The sequence below is a fragment of the Elephantulus edwardii genome, unplaced genomic scaffold (assembly GCF_000299155.1).
Source record: "Elephantulus edwardii isolate Elephantulus edwardi_28Jun2011 unplaced genomic scaffold, EleEdw1.0 scaffold00260, whole genome shotgun sequence".
Classification (NCBI taxonomy): domain Eukaryota; kingdom Metazoa; phylum Chordata; class Mammalia; order Macroscelidea; family Macroscelididae; genus Elephantulus; species Elephantulus edwardii.
The window spans coordinates 1935677-1957903 of NW_006400010.1; the positions used below are offsets into that span (position 1 = coordinate 1935677).

Genomic DNA, 22227 nt, shown 5'->3' on the forward strand with positions numbered 1-22227 from the left:
GATTTCCTCATCAGTATTAACATAGGGGTTTTTAATTGCACTGAGTTTAATTAATACTGTTAATAGTTGGGAATAAAATTTGATTGCAGTCCCATCCTTATCTACCTTGGCTAAATTTTATAACCTTTCTGTACCTTAATTTCTGTCTCATTTGCAAAATTAAAAAGCTAACATGAACTTCCTTGCATGAAGATATTATGATAAATTATGGCTCCCCAAAACCTGCAGATCTTTTTTAAATCTTCAAAGCAGTATAACTTGCTAATTAAAGTTGGCTAAAGTCTGAAAATTAGAGATTGATGAAATACTGTTGATTTGCATTTTCTTCATTAACATAAAATATAAATGTGTTACCTTTATTGATATTTGTGGAATTTTTTCCTTATAGCAGCTTACTTACATCACATGTCATGGGAAGTTTTCATAATTTTCATAAATATCTTCATGACAAAAGTATTTCTTCATTTCTCTTATTATGATTACTTTGAATATGGAATACTTAAGTTTGGAGATAATATTGTATGTGGTGGGTAGAAAGGCAGGTTTTAGGAGCAGAAGAGATTGAGGATGTTAACAATTTCAGCTTACTCAGCTCCATGATCAACACTTTTGCCATCAGCAGTCAGGAAATCAAAAGACTTACATTGCATTGGGGAAGTATTCTGTCAGGATGTCTCCAAAATGCTAACATGCTTAGTTCTAGAGACTAAGATGCACCTGATCCAGGCCATGGTTTTCAAATTACTTGCTATGCATCGGAGAGCTGGACAATGACTAAGGATGACAGAAGAATTGATACCTTTGAGTTGTGGTGCTGGAGAAGAATCTTGAACATACCATGGACCACCAAGGGAACAAATAGGTCTTTCTTGGAGAGGAAACAAGTTTTCATTTTCGAAGCAAGAATTTTGAAACTCCATCTCACATACTTTGGGCACATGCCCAGGAGGGTCTAGTCCTTGGAAACGGGCATCATGCTTGGGAGGATGAGGATGGAGGGACAGTGCAGGAAAGAAAGACTCCAGATGAGATGGATTGACATGGTAACTGGGGCAGTGGGAGTAAGTGTGTTGGAGTCAGTGAAACTGGCTTAGGACAGGGCAGGCTTCAGAGCTGTTGTACATCGTGTCACTGTAAGGTACAGGTAGATAGATGGCATGTAGGAACAACAAACCTGTATTTGAGTTTTGACTCTGTCACTTTACAGAGTCCTGGCTGGAGTCACTTTACAAATTATTAAAAGGATTAAGATTGATAATATCTGTAAAATGCCAAACACTATGCCTAGCACATAGTGAGCCGTCAGTGTTGTTATTGTTGTTAGTGATTGTCAATCATGACTCATAATGACAACACTATATGAACAACATATCTTGAGCCCTGATATGCTGATATTCTTGAGTCCACTGTTGCAGTAATTGTGTCAGTCCATCTCATTGAGTAGCTTCCTCCTCCTTTCTAAGCATAATGTCCTCTTCCAAGGACTGGACCCTCCCAGCAACATGCCTGAAGTAGGTGAGATGAAGCTTCCTCTTTGCCTTCAAGGATACTCTGGCTGCTCTTTCTCCAAGATAGGCTTCTTTGCTCTTTTGACAGTTCATGGGATATCATTATCCTTTTCCAGCACCTAACTCAAAGGCATCAATTTTTATTCTGCCCTTCTTAGCCATTGTAAAACTATCAGATGCAAGTAATTGAAAAGGCCATGGCTTCGATCAGATGCCCTATCCTGTTAGTTTCTGTCAAATCAGCTTCAACTCATGGTGACCCTGCCCCCACGCATGCTGCTCATTTTTGCACAATCTTTATTCTTAGAGTTTTGGCAGTGTTCTGTTGTGATCCATGAAAGTTTAACTTGCTAATATTCAGATGCACAACACCAAGCCTTTCTTCCTAGACTTTGTCTTTTTAATAAGTTGACCACTTGCTGTTGAGTCCATTCAGACTCATGGTGACTGTTTGTATGCAGAATAAAACAACACTCTGTAACATTTTCAAGGCTGTGACCCTTCAGAAGTGGAAAGCAAGGCCTTGATTCTAAGATTCTGGATATATTGAAACTCCAACAGTTCAGTTAGTAATCACGCTTAAGTATTCACTCTGCTCAGGGACTCTTTAGTCAGTCTTTACTCTTGGTTAATAATCTGTTATTATGATCCAAGGCAAGTAGTTCTATTTCCTAAGAGCAGTGATTGTTGAAAACCTTCCCAAATATTCAACAGTCACTCTCTTTTTCCTATAGGGAAAGGAGAAATCACCTCTTGGGGTCTTATTTGAGAGTCATCACCTCTTTTGTTCAAAACCTGAGACCTAATGTTCTTTTCATGAAACATTGACTTAGCCTAACCTTATTAGTTTTGCTGATTTTCTCTAGATCCTCCCTTCATCCCTTACTGTCTTTTTAAAAATTTTTTTTTTCATTTTCATATTATAATTCCTTTACATTATGTTTCATTCCTATACATCATGTTTTATACAATCTTTTGTTTCCATTGTATTTCATACAATCTTTCTTATACAGTCTATTTTACTTTTTTCTTAATTGGTTTGTTTATACATTGTTTCACACTATTTCTTGTTTGATTGTTAACTGCCTAGCTGTTTGTTTTTTAAAGCATACAGGTTTTTTAGGGAATATGGAACCAATTTTAGTCAATAAGAATTCAGATTGACTTTATAGATAGAAACTGAGAGCTGCTGCATAGGCCTGTGCTGAAGGACAGCGTTCAATAATGTAAACGTGGTGTCTCAGCCGTCTGTCACCTACTCAGCTTCGTTTTTCTATCATACATCAGAATGGGCAAGGCTACCCCCATATCTCTTCTATTCCCAGGACTCTTCTGCGATGTTGCAGATCCTTTAGGTGATTGTGATACATACTGATTTAATCATAGCATGGGCATACTTTTAAATTGTGAAGAAAATTTGTATTACTTTATTGACTTGTTTAAATTCTATGCTGTTATTTCTTATAAATGGAAGATTTCTTGACTTAATCTCATTCAGTCTTACCCTACTTGCTCATATTTAGACCTTTTTTGTGTACACTCAGTAATTTTGAAGTAAGAGAGAATCCTTTTCTTTGTGACATATTGAAATGTCCAAGCTTTTTTAAAATTTGTTTATTTTGTTAAAAATTTTTCTGTGGACGTTTTATCATAAGCATTAAAAATTTCTAAGTTCCTTCTTATATGTAAGAAATGAGCTTTTGGTTTTACTAGTCACTGAAGAAATTGTAGAACTTTGCAGAAAATTACAGTGAGAGGAAGTTGCTATATTGCAACAAGAGAGTACTTTGATTGCAAAATTTTCCATAAGTATGGCAATTTGCAACTAGAGAAGAATTTAATAGTAGCTGAGCTTTCAAAAATGTAACACAAGAAACTGTCATTTTAATTTTCTTCCACAATTAAAATAAGTGCTTCTGAAAATTTCAGGACAAGAATGACCCAAATTACCCTCCCCCACACTTCCCTATACAGAATAGAGAGGAATGAGTTTGAACAGAACATCTGTGCACAAAATGAAAGACAAATGGTCTTTTCAGGCAAACATCTGAAAAAGGGATCTTTTATAGCCAAGCAGAATACTATTGCATGCATCACCATGGTTAAGAAGAGGATCAACAATACTTTCATAATGGTCTTTTATTTTAGCACGTTCTATTTTTATGGAAAGAATTATTTCAACACATCCATTCATAATTCATCATATAATTATTTGCATAAATATCTTTTGACACAGAATTAATATACTTCTGCCGGCCACATCTTGAATTTAAATCTAAGATGCATCAAAATCTCAGTGGCAGTACTGCTAAAGGACAGTAAATAAAAAGGATTTCCCGCCTACCCCCCTTATCTATAAAGAAAAATGGCCCATGAGAGAACAGAATTTTTAGAAATACTTAGTACACTGATTACTCAACAATAACAAAAAAACACCTGGCTCACTTATTTCTTCCCACCTGTCTCATCCTCCCATACTTCCTGAGGTTAAAACAGTCAGTTAATTAAGAGTCTACCCTATGCTTTATCTGATATTTAACATTTATTTGTTTTACTCAAGCGATATTTATTGAATACCTTCTATGTGCTGAGCCCTTTTCTAGTCAGAATATAAAACAGTGCATAAAACAGAAAATTGTCTTCTCTCATGGAGTTCATATTTGGAGGGAAGATTGCATAATAAACAGGGAATGAATGCTAAGGAAATAAATAAAATTCAGAAAAACTATGTTGAGCGTTGAGGGAGATAGGGATAATAATAATAATACATAGGAATGCCTGGGAAGAAGATGCTAAGCCATAACAATATCTGGGCACATGTCAAACAGTTGGGAATACTTGGCATGTTCTGTTGTTGTTGTTGTTGTTGTTGTTATGTGCCGTTGAGTCGCATGTGACTCATAGCGACCCTACGTAAAACAGCTCTAAACTCTGTTTTGTCCTATGCCAATCTCATTGTCTCCACCATACTCATCCTGATTACCCCAGTCACCAAATCAATTTATCTCCTAGAGGACCTTCCCCTCCTGCGCCTGCCCTCCACCCTCCCAAGCATGATATCCTTCTCCAAGGACTGGTTCCTCCTTACAACATGACCAAAGTATCTCAGATGAAACCTCAGAATCCTTGCCTCCAAGGAGCCACCCAGTTTAACCCTTTCCAAGATGAATCTGTTTGTTTTCTTAGCAGTCCATGGTACCCTCAATACTCTTCTCCAACAGCAAAGCTCAAAGGCGTCATTTCTCCTTCTATCCTCCCTAGTCATTGTCCAACTCTCTGACGCATAACATGTGATTGCAAAGACCATGGCCTGTATTGGACACACTTTAGTCTCCAGAGAGACACCGTTGCTCTTCAGTACTTTAGAGAGGTCCCTAACAGCAGACTTTCCCATCGCAATACATCTTTTAATTTCCTGGCTGCTGGTGCCAAGAGTGTTGATTGTGGAGCCAAGCAAACTAAAGCTGTGAACAATCTCAATCTCTTCACCATCCATCCTGATGCTCTGCCAATTGGTCCAGTGGTGAGAATCTTTGTCTTCTTGACATTGAGCTTCAATCCATACTGAAGGCTGCAGTCCTTGACCCTCTGCAGCAAGCGCTTCAGGTCTTCATCAGTTTCAGCAAGCAGGGTTGTGTCATCTGCATGACGCAGATTGTTGATAGATCTTTCACCAATCCTGATGCCACATTTCTCCTCATAGAGCCCAGCCTCCCGGATGATCTGTACTGCATCCAGGTTGAAAAGGTATGGAGACAGGACACATCCCTGGTGTACGCCCTTCCCAATTTTGGACCATGCAGTGTTTCCTTTCTCTGTTCTGACAGCTGCCTCTTGGTTCAAGTATAGGTTTCGCATTAGCACGATCAAGTGTTCTGGTATTCCCATTCTTCTCAGAGTCAGCCACAGTTTGTTATGGTCCACACAGTTCTAGAAGCAAAAACTGTGGTTGTAACAAAGTTAGCAAGGGGAAGAACTATAGGGACAGGTAACAGGAGTCCTGTTTTGGGGAGCCTTTGAGATTGCTGAAAGGATCTAGACATTTATCCAGTTTGGTACAAAACCACTAGAAGATTTTGTGTAAAGAAATGCCATGATCCAAATTATATTTTATCAGGATGATACTGATTGCTGTATAATAAATAGAGAATCTAAGACCAGAAGCAAGCCAACTAGTGAAAAGCTGTATGTTATCCCAGTTAGAGAAGGTGGTGATTTTGATAAAGGTAGTAGTCTACACTTACAAGAAAATTTAACGAGCAACAGCAAATGTTTGCAAGGTTGTGGAGAAAATGGAACCCTTATTCACTGCTGGTGGGAGTATAAAATGGTGCAACCACTCTGGAACGTGGTCTGATGCTTTCTCAAAAAGTTGGAAATAGAAATACTATTTGACCTAGCAATGCCAATTCCAGGATTATACCCGAAAGAAACCAGAACTGCCATCCAAACAGATGTATGCACACCCGTGTTTATTACTGCATTATTCACAATAGAAAGAAGATGGAAGCAACTAAGTGCCCATCAACAAACAAATGGATACGAAAACTATGGTATATTCACACAATGGAATTCTATCCAGCACTGAAAACCAAGAAACTCAAAATATTGCACAACATGGGTGACCCTGGAGGACATTATGCTGAGTGAAATAGCTCACTCACAAAAGGACAAACTCTGCATAACACTACTTTTATAAAGCAAGATTGACATGGGGAGTTGAGAGGAGAACAGGAAAAAAGTCAACAGACAATGAACATTGCATTGGAACAGATGAAAGAAAGAACTGTTTAAAAGGAATATATGATTAGGCATTGTATGTATGACAACTTTCCAGAATAAAAATTACATTGCAAAGTGGACTAGGGAAGAAAATGTGCAACAATAAATGAGTGAAAATACAACTTTTCTGTACACTTTCATTAAAATCACAATTAAAATTAAAAATTCTCTTAAAAATATTCACCTAGAGGGTCCTCCTCTCTCTCACTGACTCTCCAGGCATGATGTCCCTTTCCATGGAGTAACCTCTCCTACCATCATGTCCAGAATATGTGAGACAAAATTTTACCTTGCCTCCAAGGCAAGTGCAAAAGTGCACTCCGGCTACATTTTTCAAGACATTCCATCCAGTATTCTTCTTCAGCACCACAATTAAAAAACATAATTTCTTTTTCTGTCATACTTCTTCATTGTCCAGTTCTCACATGCATAGCAAGTGATTGAATAGATCATGACCTGAATCAAACACATCTTAGTCTTTAAACTGAAATAATTGCTTTTCAGTAATTTAGCGAGATCCCTGACAGTGGAAGTGCCCAATTTAATGCATCTCCTGATCTCCTGACTGCTGGTACCAAAGATGTTGATTTTGGATCCAAATAAAATTAAATCATTGACAATTTCAGCCTTTTCTCCTTCTATCGTGATGATGTCCAGTGGTGAGGATTTTTGTCTTCTTGATGTTGAGATTCGATATATATTAAAAGCAGTAGTCTTTGATTCTCTGCAGTTTCAAGACCTCCTCACTTTCCTGTCATCTGCATAGTGCAAATTGTGTTGATAAGTCCTCCTCCAATCTTGTTGCCACTTTCCTCTTTATAGAATCCAACTTCACAAATTATTTGCTCAGTGCACAGATTGAATATGTATGGAGAAAGGGTACAACCCTGATGTTTCAAATACTAGCAGTGTCTCCCATGGTGGACAGGTTTCAGCAGAACTCCAAGATTCAAACAGACTGGGAAGTAGGATTGACAATCTCCTTCTGAAATAACAGGCCTCTGAAAAATCCATGATACTATCCTTAGAAACTGAAAAATGCTACCAATTAAATGTATGTCACTCAAAATTAATTATTTCGTGATTCCTACTAGAAAATACAACACCACATTATAAATTTATACCTCACAGGTGCTTAATAACACTGGTACTAGTGAGTTTAGAAAACTTTCACTTCTAGGACTGTGTTCATATTTATGATAATGAACAGTTTCAAATATAAGTTTCTAATGTGAAATTTTTTGTTGGTTTGGTTTTTGTGGTCTGCAAGACCATCCATGTGTTCATTGATTGACTAAAATGACTCATGGCACAAAACAGATGCTTGTACTCATGGCTAAGATGTATTATAGTAAATAGGAGGGCTATACAGCCAGATCAATAAGCGAGGTGGAGACACTGGTGAACTCTGAAGAAATTTATGTTCAGGTTCCCTGTGTGCTGTCTGTGAAAGACCGTATAGAGCACATTCTCCTCCCCCAGCAGCAAGAAATACAGACATGTGTGCGATGTTTCTAACCAGGAAAGCCCATTAGAGGTTTTATGCCCACTATTTTTATTGATACTGGTCACAGAGACATTCTGCCTCACTGTTACTGAAATCCCAGACTTTCAGAAGGAATTCAGCTGTTCTGTGCCCCCAATGGACAAAATAGTCTTCGTGCTCAGGGATTATTTCATATCGCATAGGAATCTGTTTGCCAGCTAACTTCCCAGATGCTAGACACAGGCCAGCTTTGCTGTAAGAAGGCTCTTCTAAACTAGCAGCTTCACTCCTGCATATTAACCTTTCCCTGCATAGATGCCTATTTTTTTCCTTTCCTTTTAATTAATTTTTCTTCTACTTTCAAAAAAATCAGTAATTTAATTCTTTTATTTGAGAAAATGTCAATTCCCTTGGAAAAATAATTATATTTCTCTTATGAGTACCTCACTGTAATAGTTACAATATTTAGAAAAGATTTCACTAAGTCTTAACTTATTTGAATGATGTATAAAGCTATTTCATGCCTAGAAGTTCTCAGGTTTCAATAATGTGTATACTAATTATACTCTGCAGTCATGGCCTTTATGAGAATATATTTCTAGGGAAAGAAAGGATAATCTCATTAAAAAGAAAACTTGGAGTGTGTAAAGTATATTTCTGTGTAGACTTTAAGTAGATTTTCACGCTCTAAGGAATAGCGTACAGTAACATGTTGTTGTTGATGTTGTTAAGTGCCATAGAGATGTAGACAACTCATAGCGAACCTATAAACAAAAGTCTTGAACACAAAACTTTCTTCTTTTCTCCAAGTTCATAGTGTTTCCACAGGAAGGCTTTTCTGGAAGTGGATGCCACTTCTGCTTCTAAGCCTGTTTAATGCGGGAGAACCACAAAAACTAGTCTGGAAATGGCTCCACCCTGGCTGCCAAAAGCCCTTTTAAATATGAGGCCACATCCCATCAGCTCACACCCTAATGCGATCAATTGCATTAGTCTCAACCCCAAAGCAGAAAATACACCTTTGCAGAATGAAGCCGTTAACACTCATCTTCCCAGCCTGGATATAGGAGGCACGTTGTTGTTGTTGTTGTTGTTGTTGTTGTTGTTGTTGTTATGCGCCATGGAGTCTGGAGTCATCTACAACTCATACTGACAACAGTCTGGAACCCTCCTCTATCCTGTGCCAGTCTCACTGTCTCTGACACCCCCCCCCATTACCCCAGTCATGGAGTCAATCCACCTCATAGAGGGTCTTCCTCTCCATTGCTATCCCTCCATCCCCCAAGCATGATATCCCTCTCCAAGAAATGGTCTCTCCTTGCAGCATGTCCAAAGTATGTAAGATGAAGCTTCAGAATCCTTGCCTCCAAGGAGCAGCCTGGCTTCACCCTCTCTAGGGCAAACCTTTTTGTTCTTTTAGCAGTCCATCGTATACAGCTCTCTGATGCATAGCAAGTGACTGCAAAGACCATGGCCTATATCATGCACACCTCAGTCTCCAAAGAGACACCATTGCTCTTCAGTATTTTGGAGAGGTCTCTAACTGCAGACTTTCCCATCGCAATACGCTTTTTAATTTCCTGGCTGCTGGTGCCAAGAGTGTTGATTGTGGAGCCAAGCAAACTAAAGCTGTGAACAATCTCAATCTCTTCACCATCCATCATGATGCTGCCAATTGGTCCAGTGGTGAGAATCTTTGTCTTCTTGACATTGAGCCTCAATCCATATTGAAGGCTGCAGTCCCTTACCTTCAACAGCAAGTGCTTCAGGTCCTCCTCAGTTTCAGAAAGCAGGGATGTGTCATCTGCAAGACGCAGATTGCTGATGAATCTTCCTCCAGTCCTGATGCCACATTTCTCCTCATAGAGCCCAGCCTCCCAGATAATCTGTTCTGCATCTAGATTAATAAAGTATGGAAATAGGACACATCCCTGGCATATGCCCTTCCCAATTTTGAACCATGCAGTGTTTCCTGGCTCTGTTCTGATGACTGCCTCCTAGCAAAATATAGGTTTTGCATAAGCACAATCAAGTGTTCGGGGGTTCCCATTCTTCTCAGAGTCAGCCATAGTTTGTTGTGATCCACACAGTCAAATGCCTTTGTATACTATAACACTATATAACCAAATTCCTCTGGGCTATCTATTGTCTGTCCTTTAAGTTTCCCAAAAGTAACTACCCTATTTTGTCTGTTTTAAAAATAATTAGCTTTAAAATGATAACTATTACTTTTAGAAGCATAAAAGGCAGGGGAGGAGATCTCAATAGTAATTTTACAACCAAATGTTGTTGTTGTTGTTGTTGTTGTTGTTGTTGTTGTTGTTGTTGTTGTTAAGTGCCATCGAGTCGCAGGGGACTAATATCGACCCTATGAATGAAAGTCCTGGACACTTCCTGTATAACTTTTGTCCTTTCTTCAGGTTCATAGCGTTTCCATAGGCAAGCTATTGTGGAAGTGGATGCCACTCCTGCTTCCAAGCTTGTTTTAAATCTGGGAGCTTCACCAAACACTGTCCACCATGGGTAACAGTATTCGGCTTCACAGCAACCACAATTAGCTCCATACAGCAAGTGGACATACCAGAGTTACACAACCTAGAAGAATGTTTCACCAAAAACAATTAAAGGCAGGCCTGAGGGCCGTGGAGTAGAGTCACCTACCCTATTTTTGTCCATTTTAAAAATAATTAGCTTTAAAACTGTAAGTATTACTTTTGGAAACACAAAAGGCAGGGGAGGAGATCACAATAGTAATTTTACAACCAAATAATGTAAGGAAAATAAATGTATGTAAACTATATGAAAGCACACTAGCCTAAGTTATTATTTCAGTTATTTTAAAATAGCGCTCTTCAGAAAATCAGCATAATAGGTTGTATCTTTTATGCTTTCCCAAAACTTGATTGTTAATTTTCACAGCCATGGAAGCCATGGCACGTGGGTGACAATTTCTGTTACTCTGCACATCAGCAATTATCTGACACTTTAGGACTGGTCCTCATGTATAATACTGTATTCATCAGAGTTACATAAATCATAAACATAGGACAGGAATATTATTAATGTAGGTAGGATGTAATAAAATCTGTAACAGAATATTAATTTATTTTATAAAACCACCATCAGTGAATTTTCCATAAATAAAATCCATTTACCTTTTGCAGTCAATATAATCATGGATTTTTCTTTAGCTCTATTAAGCTGTTAGGTACTTGGGACCTACTAGGTACTGTGAGGTTAATTTTGACTCAGACCATTTTTATGTGATAGAGTAGAACTGTTTTGTAGGATTTTCTTGACTATCATCTTGCAAGATTGCCTGACTTTCTCCCACAGTACTGATGTGTGGGAATGAACTTCGAACCTTTCAGTTAGCAGGCAAATACTAAACATGGAGTAAACAGATAGGATGACCATTTAACGAGGCAGCTATTGTACATGAGAATAATTATAATGGCATCCCATGGTAGCCAACTTTCGCAGGGAAGAAAATGAAGGCACACAAGGGTGGTAGGATAAATGAATCAGATGCCTCAGTTAATATTTTTTTAATTGACAGAATGAATATTCTATTATATAAAATCAAATATGTTCTTGGAGACAGGTAGTTGAGGAGTAACTAGGTAGAGATTATTGGATCTCATGTACTAGGAAGCCAAGGTATTGAGGTCTGCCAGCTATACATTTATCACATCAATAATAATAATAGAAGTAGGAGTGAAAAGAAAATTATGATGTTGTTGTTGTTGTTGTTGTTATGTGTCGTCAAGTCACCTGTGACTCATAGCGACCCTGTGTACAGTGGCCCTAAACCCTGCTATATCCTGTGCCAATCTCATTATCTCTGACACACCTACCCCATTACCCCAGTCACTGAATCATTGAGGGTCTTCCTCTCTGTGATGTCCCTCCACGCTCCCAAGCATGACGTCCCTCTCCAAGGACTAATCCTGCCTTGCAGCATGTCCAGAATATGTCAGATGAAGCTTCAGAATCCTTGCCTCCAAGGAGCAGCCTGGCTTCACCCTCTTCAGGACAAGCCTGTTAATTCTTTTAGCAGTCCATGGTATATTCAATATTCTTCTCCAACACCACAGCTCAAAGGCATCGATTCTTTTTCTGTCATCCCTAGTCATTGTCCAGCTCTCTGATGCATAGTAAATGATTGCAAAGACCATAGCCCATATCAGGCACACCTTAGTCTCCAGACTGACATCATTGCTCTTCAGCACTTTCTGATTCAAATATTTCATGACAGGCAGTTTCCAGATCAGTGGCTGGTTGTAGTTTGTGTACTATCATGAACTTGAAAGGAACAAGGAATAATCATTTTTGCCTGCCTACTTGAGAACAAACATATTTGTGAAAAAAAATGAAGTATTCTCTGAGAAAGCTCCATAAACTCTAAAGCAGATACAAAGTAGTGCTATACATATAATAAAGTTCACCAATGCTTCTGGCCTCTATTTCTTTCCCTACAAAATAAGGATAAAGAAAGCAATTAGAGTGTGAAGAATAGAACGGTTCTATGAGTTTGCTTGCAAACTGTGGAGAAAGAAAGGACTCATGCCACAGTTTAGAGTCATTGCCCAGCTTTTGAGAATGCTGTGAAGCATGCTCCTGCTCTGGATGGCACCTGAGTATCAGATAACCGTTTTCTCTATCTTTTATTTCAGACATTTCAGCAGTCTTCTCTGCAGCACAAATCAAAGAAGAAAAACAAAGGTAAGAAAAGGAAATAAAACCTTGACCTGCTATTTTTCACCGTGGTAACCACCAGCACACTTAATCTGGTGTGGTCTGGAAGAGCACAACTTCCTTATACAAGAACTCCAAGACCAAGACCAGCTTCTTCTTCAGCTCATGTAGGATCAAGGTACCTTAAAAAGCAGATAGTCTTGACAGGTTTCAGGATGACATGTTTCTGATTAAACTGTGTGCTGTTCTTGTAGGATAAGAGGTAGTAAATATTTCCCTATTTCTATTTTTATGTAATAGAATGTGAAAATGAAATTTGTTGTGGTTAAGTACCCAGACTCATCTTTGTTATTTATAGGTTACTTTTCTAACTTCATCTCTTATAAAAAAACCTTAAAGATCATTTTCCCTCATGGTTATCTTTAGGTCCTATTGCAGGCAAAAGTAAAAGACGAATTTCTTGTAAGGATCTTGGCCGTGGTGACTGTGAGGGCTGGCTCTGGAAAAAGAAGGATGCCAAGAGTTATTTTTCACAGAAGTGGAAGAAATACTGGTTTGTCTTAAAGGATGCATCCCTTTATTGGTATATTAATGAAGAGGTAAGATATACACACATTTTCTTTTCTAATCCCCTTTTCTAATTTTAACAACAAATGCTTTTTGAAACTTACACTTCAAAATCACCTGAAGTCCAATACAGTATACATCGGTAGTTATTTTTCAGCCTTCTTAAAATGATTATTTGGAAACAGATACAGTATGGTAAAATTCCATTTACCTAACCATAAATACCAAGGTGATTCAAGCAATAGTCCAGTAATTGTAATGAATAGACATGGAAATTTGATGAAGATTTTTAGATCCTTTGCAGTTGTTCAGTTTAATTTTTTTCCCCCTTTATTCGCTGGGGAAGAAATCTTTTAGGAGTCAAAGTAAATTAATATCACATAGATTACAGTCCTGGTAGCATAGTTCATATTATATTAGACTGCTAGTCAAAAGGTCTGTGTTTGGAATCCACCAGCTGCTCTGTGGGAGAGAGATGGGCAGTCTCCCATAAAGATTTACAACCTCCTCAGAAACCTGCTAGAAGGAGAATCATTATGAGTCTGAATCAACTCACTGGCAGTGGGGTTTGAATTTAAATTCATTTCCATTTTTCTCAAAAAAAAATAAAGAACTGGTAGACTAGCTTTGACAAAATCAGCAAGTATTCATTTCATTCATCCAAATTTAGAGAGAGTTATTGTATACAATAAATCTGGGTCATTTTTATGATTTTTCTATTTCATACATAGTACATAAAATTTATATCCATAGTGATCATACCATAACCAATCATTTATCAAAGCAAACAAACCAAGAGTAAACCTTAATCAGTGATATTTTCTAAACTTTGAAATTGCTTTGATTCTGTAGCCATAGCCATCTACACATTCATGTTATTATTTTTTAAATAATGATAATTTCAATCATCACTTTTAAAAAAAAGTATGCCAAGGATATATGTATGTGTTGGAGACAGTGCGATTGGCACAGGACAGAGCAGAGTTTAGAGCCGTTGTACATAGGATCGTTATGAGTCACAAGCTATTGGACGGCACATAACAACAACAACAACATGCCAAGGATAATGTAGTATGCCAGTTTAATAGTCTTACCTCTAGACAGTGAATAAAGATGACAGGAGGAGAATTGATACCCTGTGATCATGTGTTAGAGAAGAGTATTGAATATCCCATGGACTGCCAAAAGAACAAGCAGAAATATCTTGGAGAAGGTGCAGTCAGAGTACTCCATGGAGGCAAAGATGACAAAGCATTGACTTAAATACTTTAGTATGTTGTTGTTGCTGTTGTTGTTTGCCATCAAGTCAGAACTAACCCATAGCTGACCCTCCAGTGGGCTCTCAGAGACAGTAAAATCACATAGGAATAGAGTGTCCATCCTTTTCACAAAGAACAGCAGGTATATTCAAATCACATGCCTTTGAAATGGCACTGCAACTTCTTACCACTAGGGCAGCTATTCCTTAGAAAAGAGCATCATGCTTGGAAAGGTGGAGGGTAGCTAAAAGAAAAGAAGGACCTCAACAAGGTGAATTAACACAGTAACCGCAGCAATGGGCTCAAGTATGTCAAAGACAATTAGGATAAGACAGGATTCAGATCTGTTGTTCATAGGGCACCTATAAAAATGGTACTCAATTTTGTGGCACCTAACAAAAAATTACTATGTTAGGATACTCATCGATTTATAGTTACAGATTAAGTTTTTAAATAAAAATGACATTTTTATTACTATAATTGTAACACACACTACCTAGAAACTTTTATATTCCCTAAACAGGCTGTTGTGTTATTTTCTGTTAAGTATTAATATGGTTTAAAGACTCAGGAATTTCACCTCTTAGGTTTCTATGCTTTAGTTTCCTTATCTGGGAAGACAGGGATAAGACAGGGCCTCTCTCACTACGATATAATGTGGATTAAATCAATAAATGCATGTAAAACTCACTTCAAGTAATGCCTGGAGCATAGAATAAATATATTTTTTCAGTAATATTTTAATATTGACTTATAGAATTTTTAAACTACTGTTATAGTATGTCATGTGAATGCCTCTTTTATCTCTATAGAAAGACTAATTTTTTTGTAGCTTTGAAATATTTGTGGTAATCATAAAATTTTTTAACAATAAAATCCTCTGTGTCATTAAGTGTACTTTAAATATAATAAACAAACCTTAGTTTTATCTACAATGACATTTAATAGATATTTATGAAATAGTTTTATGGGGTTTTTTAAAATAGTTTTTATATACCAGTCAAGTTGTATCAAGACACAGTATCACCATGTTTCTATTTCTTCTAAGGTCACTTGTAGGTTTGTTTGCTCTATACTAGATTATATTCTTTCAAAGTTCAAATGATGAAAAAATGTTCACCCTTTTTATTGACTAGTAACTAAGTTTCAATCAGAGAATTATTGTTACCAGACTAGCCCTGTGAGAGGTGAGTGAATAATTTCATTGTATATATTACAAAAAATATCCAATTATGTCTTGTGTGACATCTTTTTTTTTAAAAAAAAGGTTTTAAGTATCCTTATTACATTATAGAAAGATAATAACTACTCCAGAAATATTTAAAATTATTCAAAAAGATTAAATTTTTATATTTAATATATCAAGGGTAAAACGCATAGAAATAAAATTGATAAAATGAAATAATGTTCTTTTTCACCACATATATTAAATCACTATTAGTCATTACATTTTTATTAATAACTTTTAGGTAGAAGTTTAATATTGCAATAAATAATTTTATATATACATACAAATGCATATATATACATGATAAAAATGAGATTTTATATATGTGATATATATATAGATATATAAATATGTGGATTTATTTACACTTATATGCACATTTACAAAAATGAAATAATGTCCCCATCTGCCACCTCAGAGAAATGTTTCTGTATTTTTCCTTTGATATAATGAGCCAAGGTATAGTGTCATTTGAATGTGATGCGTAAGAAGCCATAGACTAAGCATAGATCACGTAAAAGTTTGGGACAGTCAAAATCTGAGATTGATCGTGAGCGTGAGAAGGGATGCAATGATTTTAAGGTCTTAGCTAAAGATAGTCTTAGCCTAGTTAGGATAATATGCATCTAATAAAATATTTTTCATTACTCTCCTATTTTTTTCATCTATCATTAGTAGGAAGATATTATGGATTTTATTATATTTTCAAGTTATAAATGGCTATATTTTTGTTGTTTTTGTTGTTAGGTGCCGTTGATTCGAGTACAACTCATAGTGACCCTGTAAACCATAGATCAGATCTGCACCCTCTCCTGTCCTGTGCAAACCCCATTGCTGTAGGCACTGCTCAATCCAACTCGTTGAGGATCTTCCCCTTTTTTACTATCCCTCTATCTTTCCAAGCATGATGTCTTTTTCCAAGGGACATTATGAAATGACTATAGCAGGAGTGGCATCCACTTCCTAAACAACATGCCTCCAGAAACTATGAACTTTGATAAATATCGATAGTTACTGGCTTCAGGCCTTTTGTTCTTAGGGTCACTATGAGTTGTGCTCAACTCAAAGGCAATCAGTGACAACAGCATGTACACATACAAACATATGTGTGTATCCCAAATTAGAAATTCAAAAATCAAATTCTTTAAAACCTTGAATACATAAATACCGACAATACCATTTTTTTAAAAATGTAGGTTACATATAGGGAGCTCTCTAGTGGTAAGAAACTACACTACAATCCTTGAAGGCGTATGATTCAAATTCACTAGTTTCTCTGAGGGAGAAACATGGACTATCTCCTCCTGTGCAATTAAACTGCCTCTGAAAACCCACTGGAGGGTCAGCTATGAGTTGGTTCCAACCCAATGATATGCAGCAACAACGAGGCTGAGTGGTAAGAAGCTGTACTGTAATCCCAAAAGGCACATGGTTTGGATCCACCAGGTGCTTATCAGGAGAAGAATGGGAAGTCTCTGAAAACCTCCTGGAAAATCAGCTATGAGTTGGTTTCGACTCAGTGGCAAACAATAGCAAGAGAAATTGAATTAGTAAATTACTAATGTTTTAACACCTCAAAATTTAAAACAACAGAATATTCTAAATTGTGATAATGGACTGTGGTGGCCTACTGGTAAAAAGGTTTGCTGCCAACCCAAAGACAAGTGGTTCGAATATGCCAGCTCCATGGGGAGAAATTCACTAGCTCCATGGGGATAAAAATGGGCAGTCTCCTCTGGTGCCATTTACAGCTTCTGAACATTCACTATACTCTGTACTCAGTTCTGACTATACAACACAAACCAACAACAATAAATTGTAAATGCAGATTACAGTGATTTTATAGAAATCTATGCATTCTGATGAGAAAAGTATTTATAAAATACTTTGAGATTTTAAAACTTTTAGATACTCATCTTAATAGAAAATTAATTTTTAAATTTCTATATGTGTTTTAATTTATAGTATTTTAAGTACTCAAAATCAGACCGCAATGTAATTTAATATATTAACCAAAAGTGAAATTCTTGTTTCTAAATGTCAAACTTGAAGAATTAAATGTGCAAACTTACTGATACCCAGTCAACGCTTATCAATGTGGTTAGGGTTCAAAGACCAGATCATTACAGAGAAATCAACATTATAACAAAATTAAGGTTGTCCATGTTAGAGCTAAAAATGGAGGCTTGACTACATCATTATATAACAACCAAACCCTCTAAGAATCATGGCTCAGCCAAGTTGACATAAAGTCATAACCATCACAGCCAGCATTATTCTTGCAAGTATCTCATTGTTATTGCCAGATGTGTGCTATTAATGCATAAATAGTCAAATGATAGATTTTTTCCATTGTCGTAAATGCAAAAGGTCAGATAAGGAGATTGTTGACAAGTGAGGAATAAGTGTATTCAATATTCAAAGCATACTGTTCTCCTACTTCAACCTTTGTTTGTATGCCACATCCTAAACAAGATTGTTGCCTCCTTAGGATGAAAAGGCAGAAGGATTCATCAGTCTGCCTGAATTTAAAATTGATAGAGCCAGTGAATGCCGCAAGAAATAGTAAGTTCATTTTATCTGGGAAGAGGAGAGAAGGGAGGGTTGGTTTTATTTCTAGCCTTTTAATTACAGGAGACTTGTCTAATGTTTTTTTTTGGGGGGGACACAAAAAAAAACCATCGCTTTTCCTTACTGATATAAAGAGAACAAGGTGGAAACATTTTTTATGTCCGCTGAGGTTAGATGTTGAAATCATTTTACCCGTAAGATTTTTTTGTTCTACTTTATTCCTCAGTTTGAACTAAAATAAATGTTCTTTGGTTCCTTTTGCAGTGCATTCAAAGCCTGTCATCCTAAAATCAAAAGCTTTTATTTTGCTGCTGAACATCTTGATGATATGAACAGGTAAAGTGTTGCTTAAATTTCAAAATACTGAAATAACTGAAAGTCAGGCTTAGAATTTTAAGTTTCCCACAATTATGCTTAGAGTATAATGTCACTGATGTTTCTAGATTGATAATTTAAAAATAAAATGGGCCTAGTCATTGCTACATACATTCATACCTAATTTTTAAAAGCATTTAAAAGTCACAGTTGACTATTTGTCAAGTATATTAAAGTGTTCCGGAGTCCATATATAGTAAAAAAACCCACCTGACTGTAAAACTATTTTTTATTTTAAAGTTAAATTCAACAATATGACTGAAAATATTTATTCCCAGATGGTGGGGGAAAAAACAAGTTCACAAAAATAGCCGACTTTTTTCAAGCACTGAGTACTTAGGACAGAACATTCATCTCAGGAATTCAAACCTAAGCAAAGTAGGCATTTTTTCTGTTGCTGGGAAATTCTGTAAGCGACCTGGTTAGATGGCTACATGATTATTTGGTAATGAAGGGAAAGCACGCACATATACATATATAAAATATGGAAAATGATAAAAATATATGTTGTTGTTATTGTGTGTGCATTTTAGTCAGAACTGACCCTTCAGCGCATTTTCAGAGGCAGTAAATCACATGGGAAGAAATTGTCCAGCCTTCTCCCACATATATGTGTATTTCTCTGCATGTATTTCTTTCTGCCAGATTTGCTTCATGGTGGATTATTTTTTTACTTTCCTTTTTCATCTCCCTTTTCTAGAATTGTAGAAATGAAGTTTAATATTAAAAAGTTTTCTCTTTACATAACTTAAGCAAAAAGTGCATATTATCTTTATACTCTGCCTAGACTTAGAGTGAGGCAGCACAGCATTATGGTCAAGATCATGGACTTTGGAACCAAAGTACAAAACTTCTAGCTCTGCTATTTCCTAGGTCTGTAACGTCTATGCTGGGTTATTTTTGCTTTTATAAAGTTGGAATAATGACCATCTCAGCAGAGAACTACCAGAAGTCCAGGCTGAGTTTAGAAGGGGTCATGGTACTAGGGATATTGTAGCTGAGGTTAGATGGATCTCTCTGGAGCCTAAGGTGCGTTTGATACAGGCCATGGTCTTCGCAATCACCTGTTATGCATCAGAGAGTTTGACAATGACCAAGGAGAATAGAAGGAGAATTGATGCCTTTGAGCTGTAGTGCTGGAGAAGAGTATTGAGAATACCGTGGACTGCTAGGAAAACAAACAGATTCGTCCTGGAAAGGGTTAAACCAGGTGGCTCCTTGGAGGCAAGGATTCTGAGGCTCCGTCTAACATACTTTGGACATGTCATAAGGAGAGACCGGTCCTTGGAGAGGGACATCATGCTTGGGAGGGTGGAGGGACAGCGCAGGAGAGGAAGGCCCTCTATGAGGTGGATTGATTCAGTGACTGGGATAATCGGGATGGGAGTGTCAGAGACAGTGCGATTGGCACAGGACAGAGCGGAGTCTAGGGCTGTTGTACATAGGGTCGCTATGAGTCACAAGCGACTCAACGGCACATAACAACAACGACATATAACTATGTGACATCTGTCATAAATAAATAAGCACACAGAATCAGTGTAATAGAACTTTTTGCTGTTTTAAGTGCTGTCTGAATGTTTCCTATCAATATATATTCCATTTATATATTTTGCATATTCACCCTATTTACTTTTCTTTGTGTGTTACTGAAAAACTGGTAGGTAGATCTTGTTAAGCACAAAATTGTATAGCTTCATAAATAGCTTGAACATACAAGATCATATTCTCTGACACTTGGGAGGATAGGCGTGGTTTTGCCAAATGAAATTGTGAATACAAGGAAAAGGAAAGAAGGTGTTGCAAATGCTTGATAAAACCTGTTGGCTATTATTAAGAGAACTGAACCTTTTACATAGTTTCATAATCCCCTCTTGATTTATGTAACTTAACAGTTCTTGAAATTTCATACTAGGTTATCATAATGCAGAACTTATTCTCAAAATTAAAATGTTTATTAAAATGCATGTGTGTATGTGAAGAGGAGGCTGAAGTGGTTGTGATTTATTTTGTGTATTAATTGTTTCTAAATCAGCTGTGCTAATTACTCACTGTCCATCGTACCACATGATGAGCTCAGTGCCCTTGGGATAGTATGAAGGGAGTTTGCATCATGACCAATGTGAAAATAAATTATATGCACTAGAACACATTCATCTGCATCAAAGAATTACATCATTTAATCATTCATAACACATGCCAATCAGAGTCTTTTAATCTTAGAAAATGCTTCACTTAAATAGGCATTTTTATGAACTATAAAATCATTCTTAGTCTCCAGTCCCTACCTTAATTTAGCAATAGTTTCAAAGATGTGCACTTGTCATTGCTGTTCTACCCCAGGACTCTAATGAATATATGTAGTTTGATTTGTCACAGAAGCAGCTAAATGAAACCCATATGCTTCATTCTGTTGATTTTTCTAGGCAGTGTATCAAAGGGAAAAACCTCTTTTGATTAAAAAAAATCATCTCCATAAAAAACAACTTTGAAAATTAAATTGTCCTAAAATCCTTAATACTTTATTAATGTTTATTTGTTGTAGATGATTCTTAGTTATTTCCTACTTTTGTGATTATGCCCTGGTTGACAGCTTTTACTAGTTTTCAGAATGTGTGTGTGTGTGTGTGTGTGTGTGTGTGTGTGTGTACACGAGTGCGCACGCATTCATTCTTAGATGTGTGGAAGGGTCAGTGTTAGACATATTTATAGAAGATTCCTGATGAAGAAAGATAAACATTCTCATACCCGTGATTGTTACATAAAAGCATACTGATATAGGAGTTGCTTCATAATGTTGTTGTTGTTGTTGTTGTTGTTATGTGCCGTCGAGTCGTTTCCGACTCATAGCGACCCTATGCACAACAGCCCTAAACCCTGCTCTATCCTGCGCCAACCGCACTGCCTCTGACACACCCATCCCGATTACCCCAGTCACTGAATCAATCCATCTCATAGAGGGTCTTCCCCTCCTGCGCTGTCCCTCCACCCTCCCAAGCATGATGTCCCTCTCCAAGGACCCGTCCCTCCTGGCTACATGTCCAAAGTATGTCAGACAAAGCCCCACAATCCTTGCCTCCAAGGAGTAGCTTGGTTTAATCCTCTCCAAGATGAATCTGTTTGTTTTCCTGGCAGTCCATGGTACATTCAGTACCCTTCTCCAGCACCACAGCTCAAAAGCATCCACTCTCCTTCTGTAATTGTGTTGTCGTGTGCTCTCAAAAGAGAATTGACCCATAGCTAATCCTCCAGTATGTTTTTGGAGTCAGCAAATCACTCAAGAGGAGATCGCCCATCCTTCTCATGCAGAGCAGCTGGTGAATTCAAACGATGTGCCTTTGGAATTGCCCTGCAGATTCTTATCATTAGACCACCTGAGATCACTAATTGTTATCCTAAATTTTATCTTTTTCTTGAAATCTGAGCATATTACTCAGCTACTAACCTAAAGATTGATAGTCTGAACCCACCCAGCAATCTGGCAGTCTGCCTCTGTAAAAGTTTACAACCTAGAAAAACCCATAGGACAGTTGTGTTCTGTCACATGGTGTCACTATGAGTCCATATTGACTCAACAGCACCTAAGAATAATATAATACATAGATATCCCTAGTTGTTGTTATGTGCCATTGAGCGCCTGCAACTCATAGCGACCTTATTATGTACAAAGGTCTGAACCCTGCCCTATCCTAAGCCAATCTTACTGTCTCCAACATACTTGCCCCCATTGCCCCAGTCACTGTGTAAGTCCAT

The 22227-nt window shown here is 37.2% G+C and overlaps 1 protein-coding gene across 1 annotated transcript in view; it reads left to right on the plus strand.

Moving 5' to 3' along the window:
• CNKSR2 (connector enhancer of kinase suppressor of Ras 2) overlaps window positions 1-22227 on the plus strand; it is a 287354-nt gene that overhangs the window by 193808 nt on the left and 71319 nt on the right. Inside the window, exons 13-16 of the mRNA XM_006899544.1 lie at window positions 12453-12501; window positions 12901-13073; window positions 18020-18093; window positions 18364-18435. Of these exons, the coding sequence (XP_006899606.1) occupies window positions 12453-12501; window positions 12901-13073; window positions 18020-18093; window positions 18364-18435 (368 nt within the window). The remainder of the gene's footprint in view (window positions 1-12452; window positions 12502-12900; window positions 13074-18019; window positions 18094-18363; window positions 18436-22227) is intronic.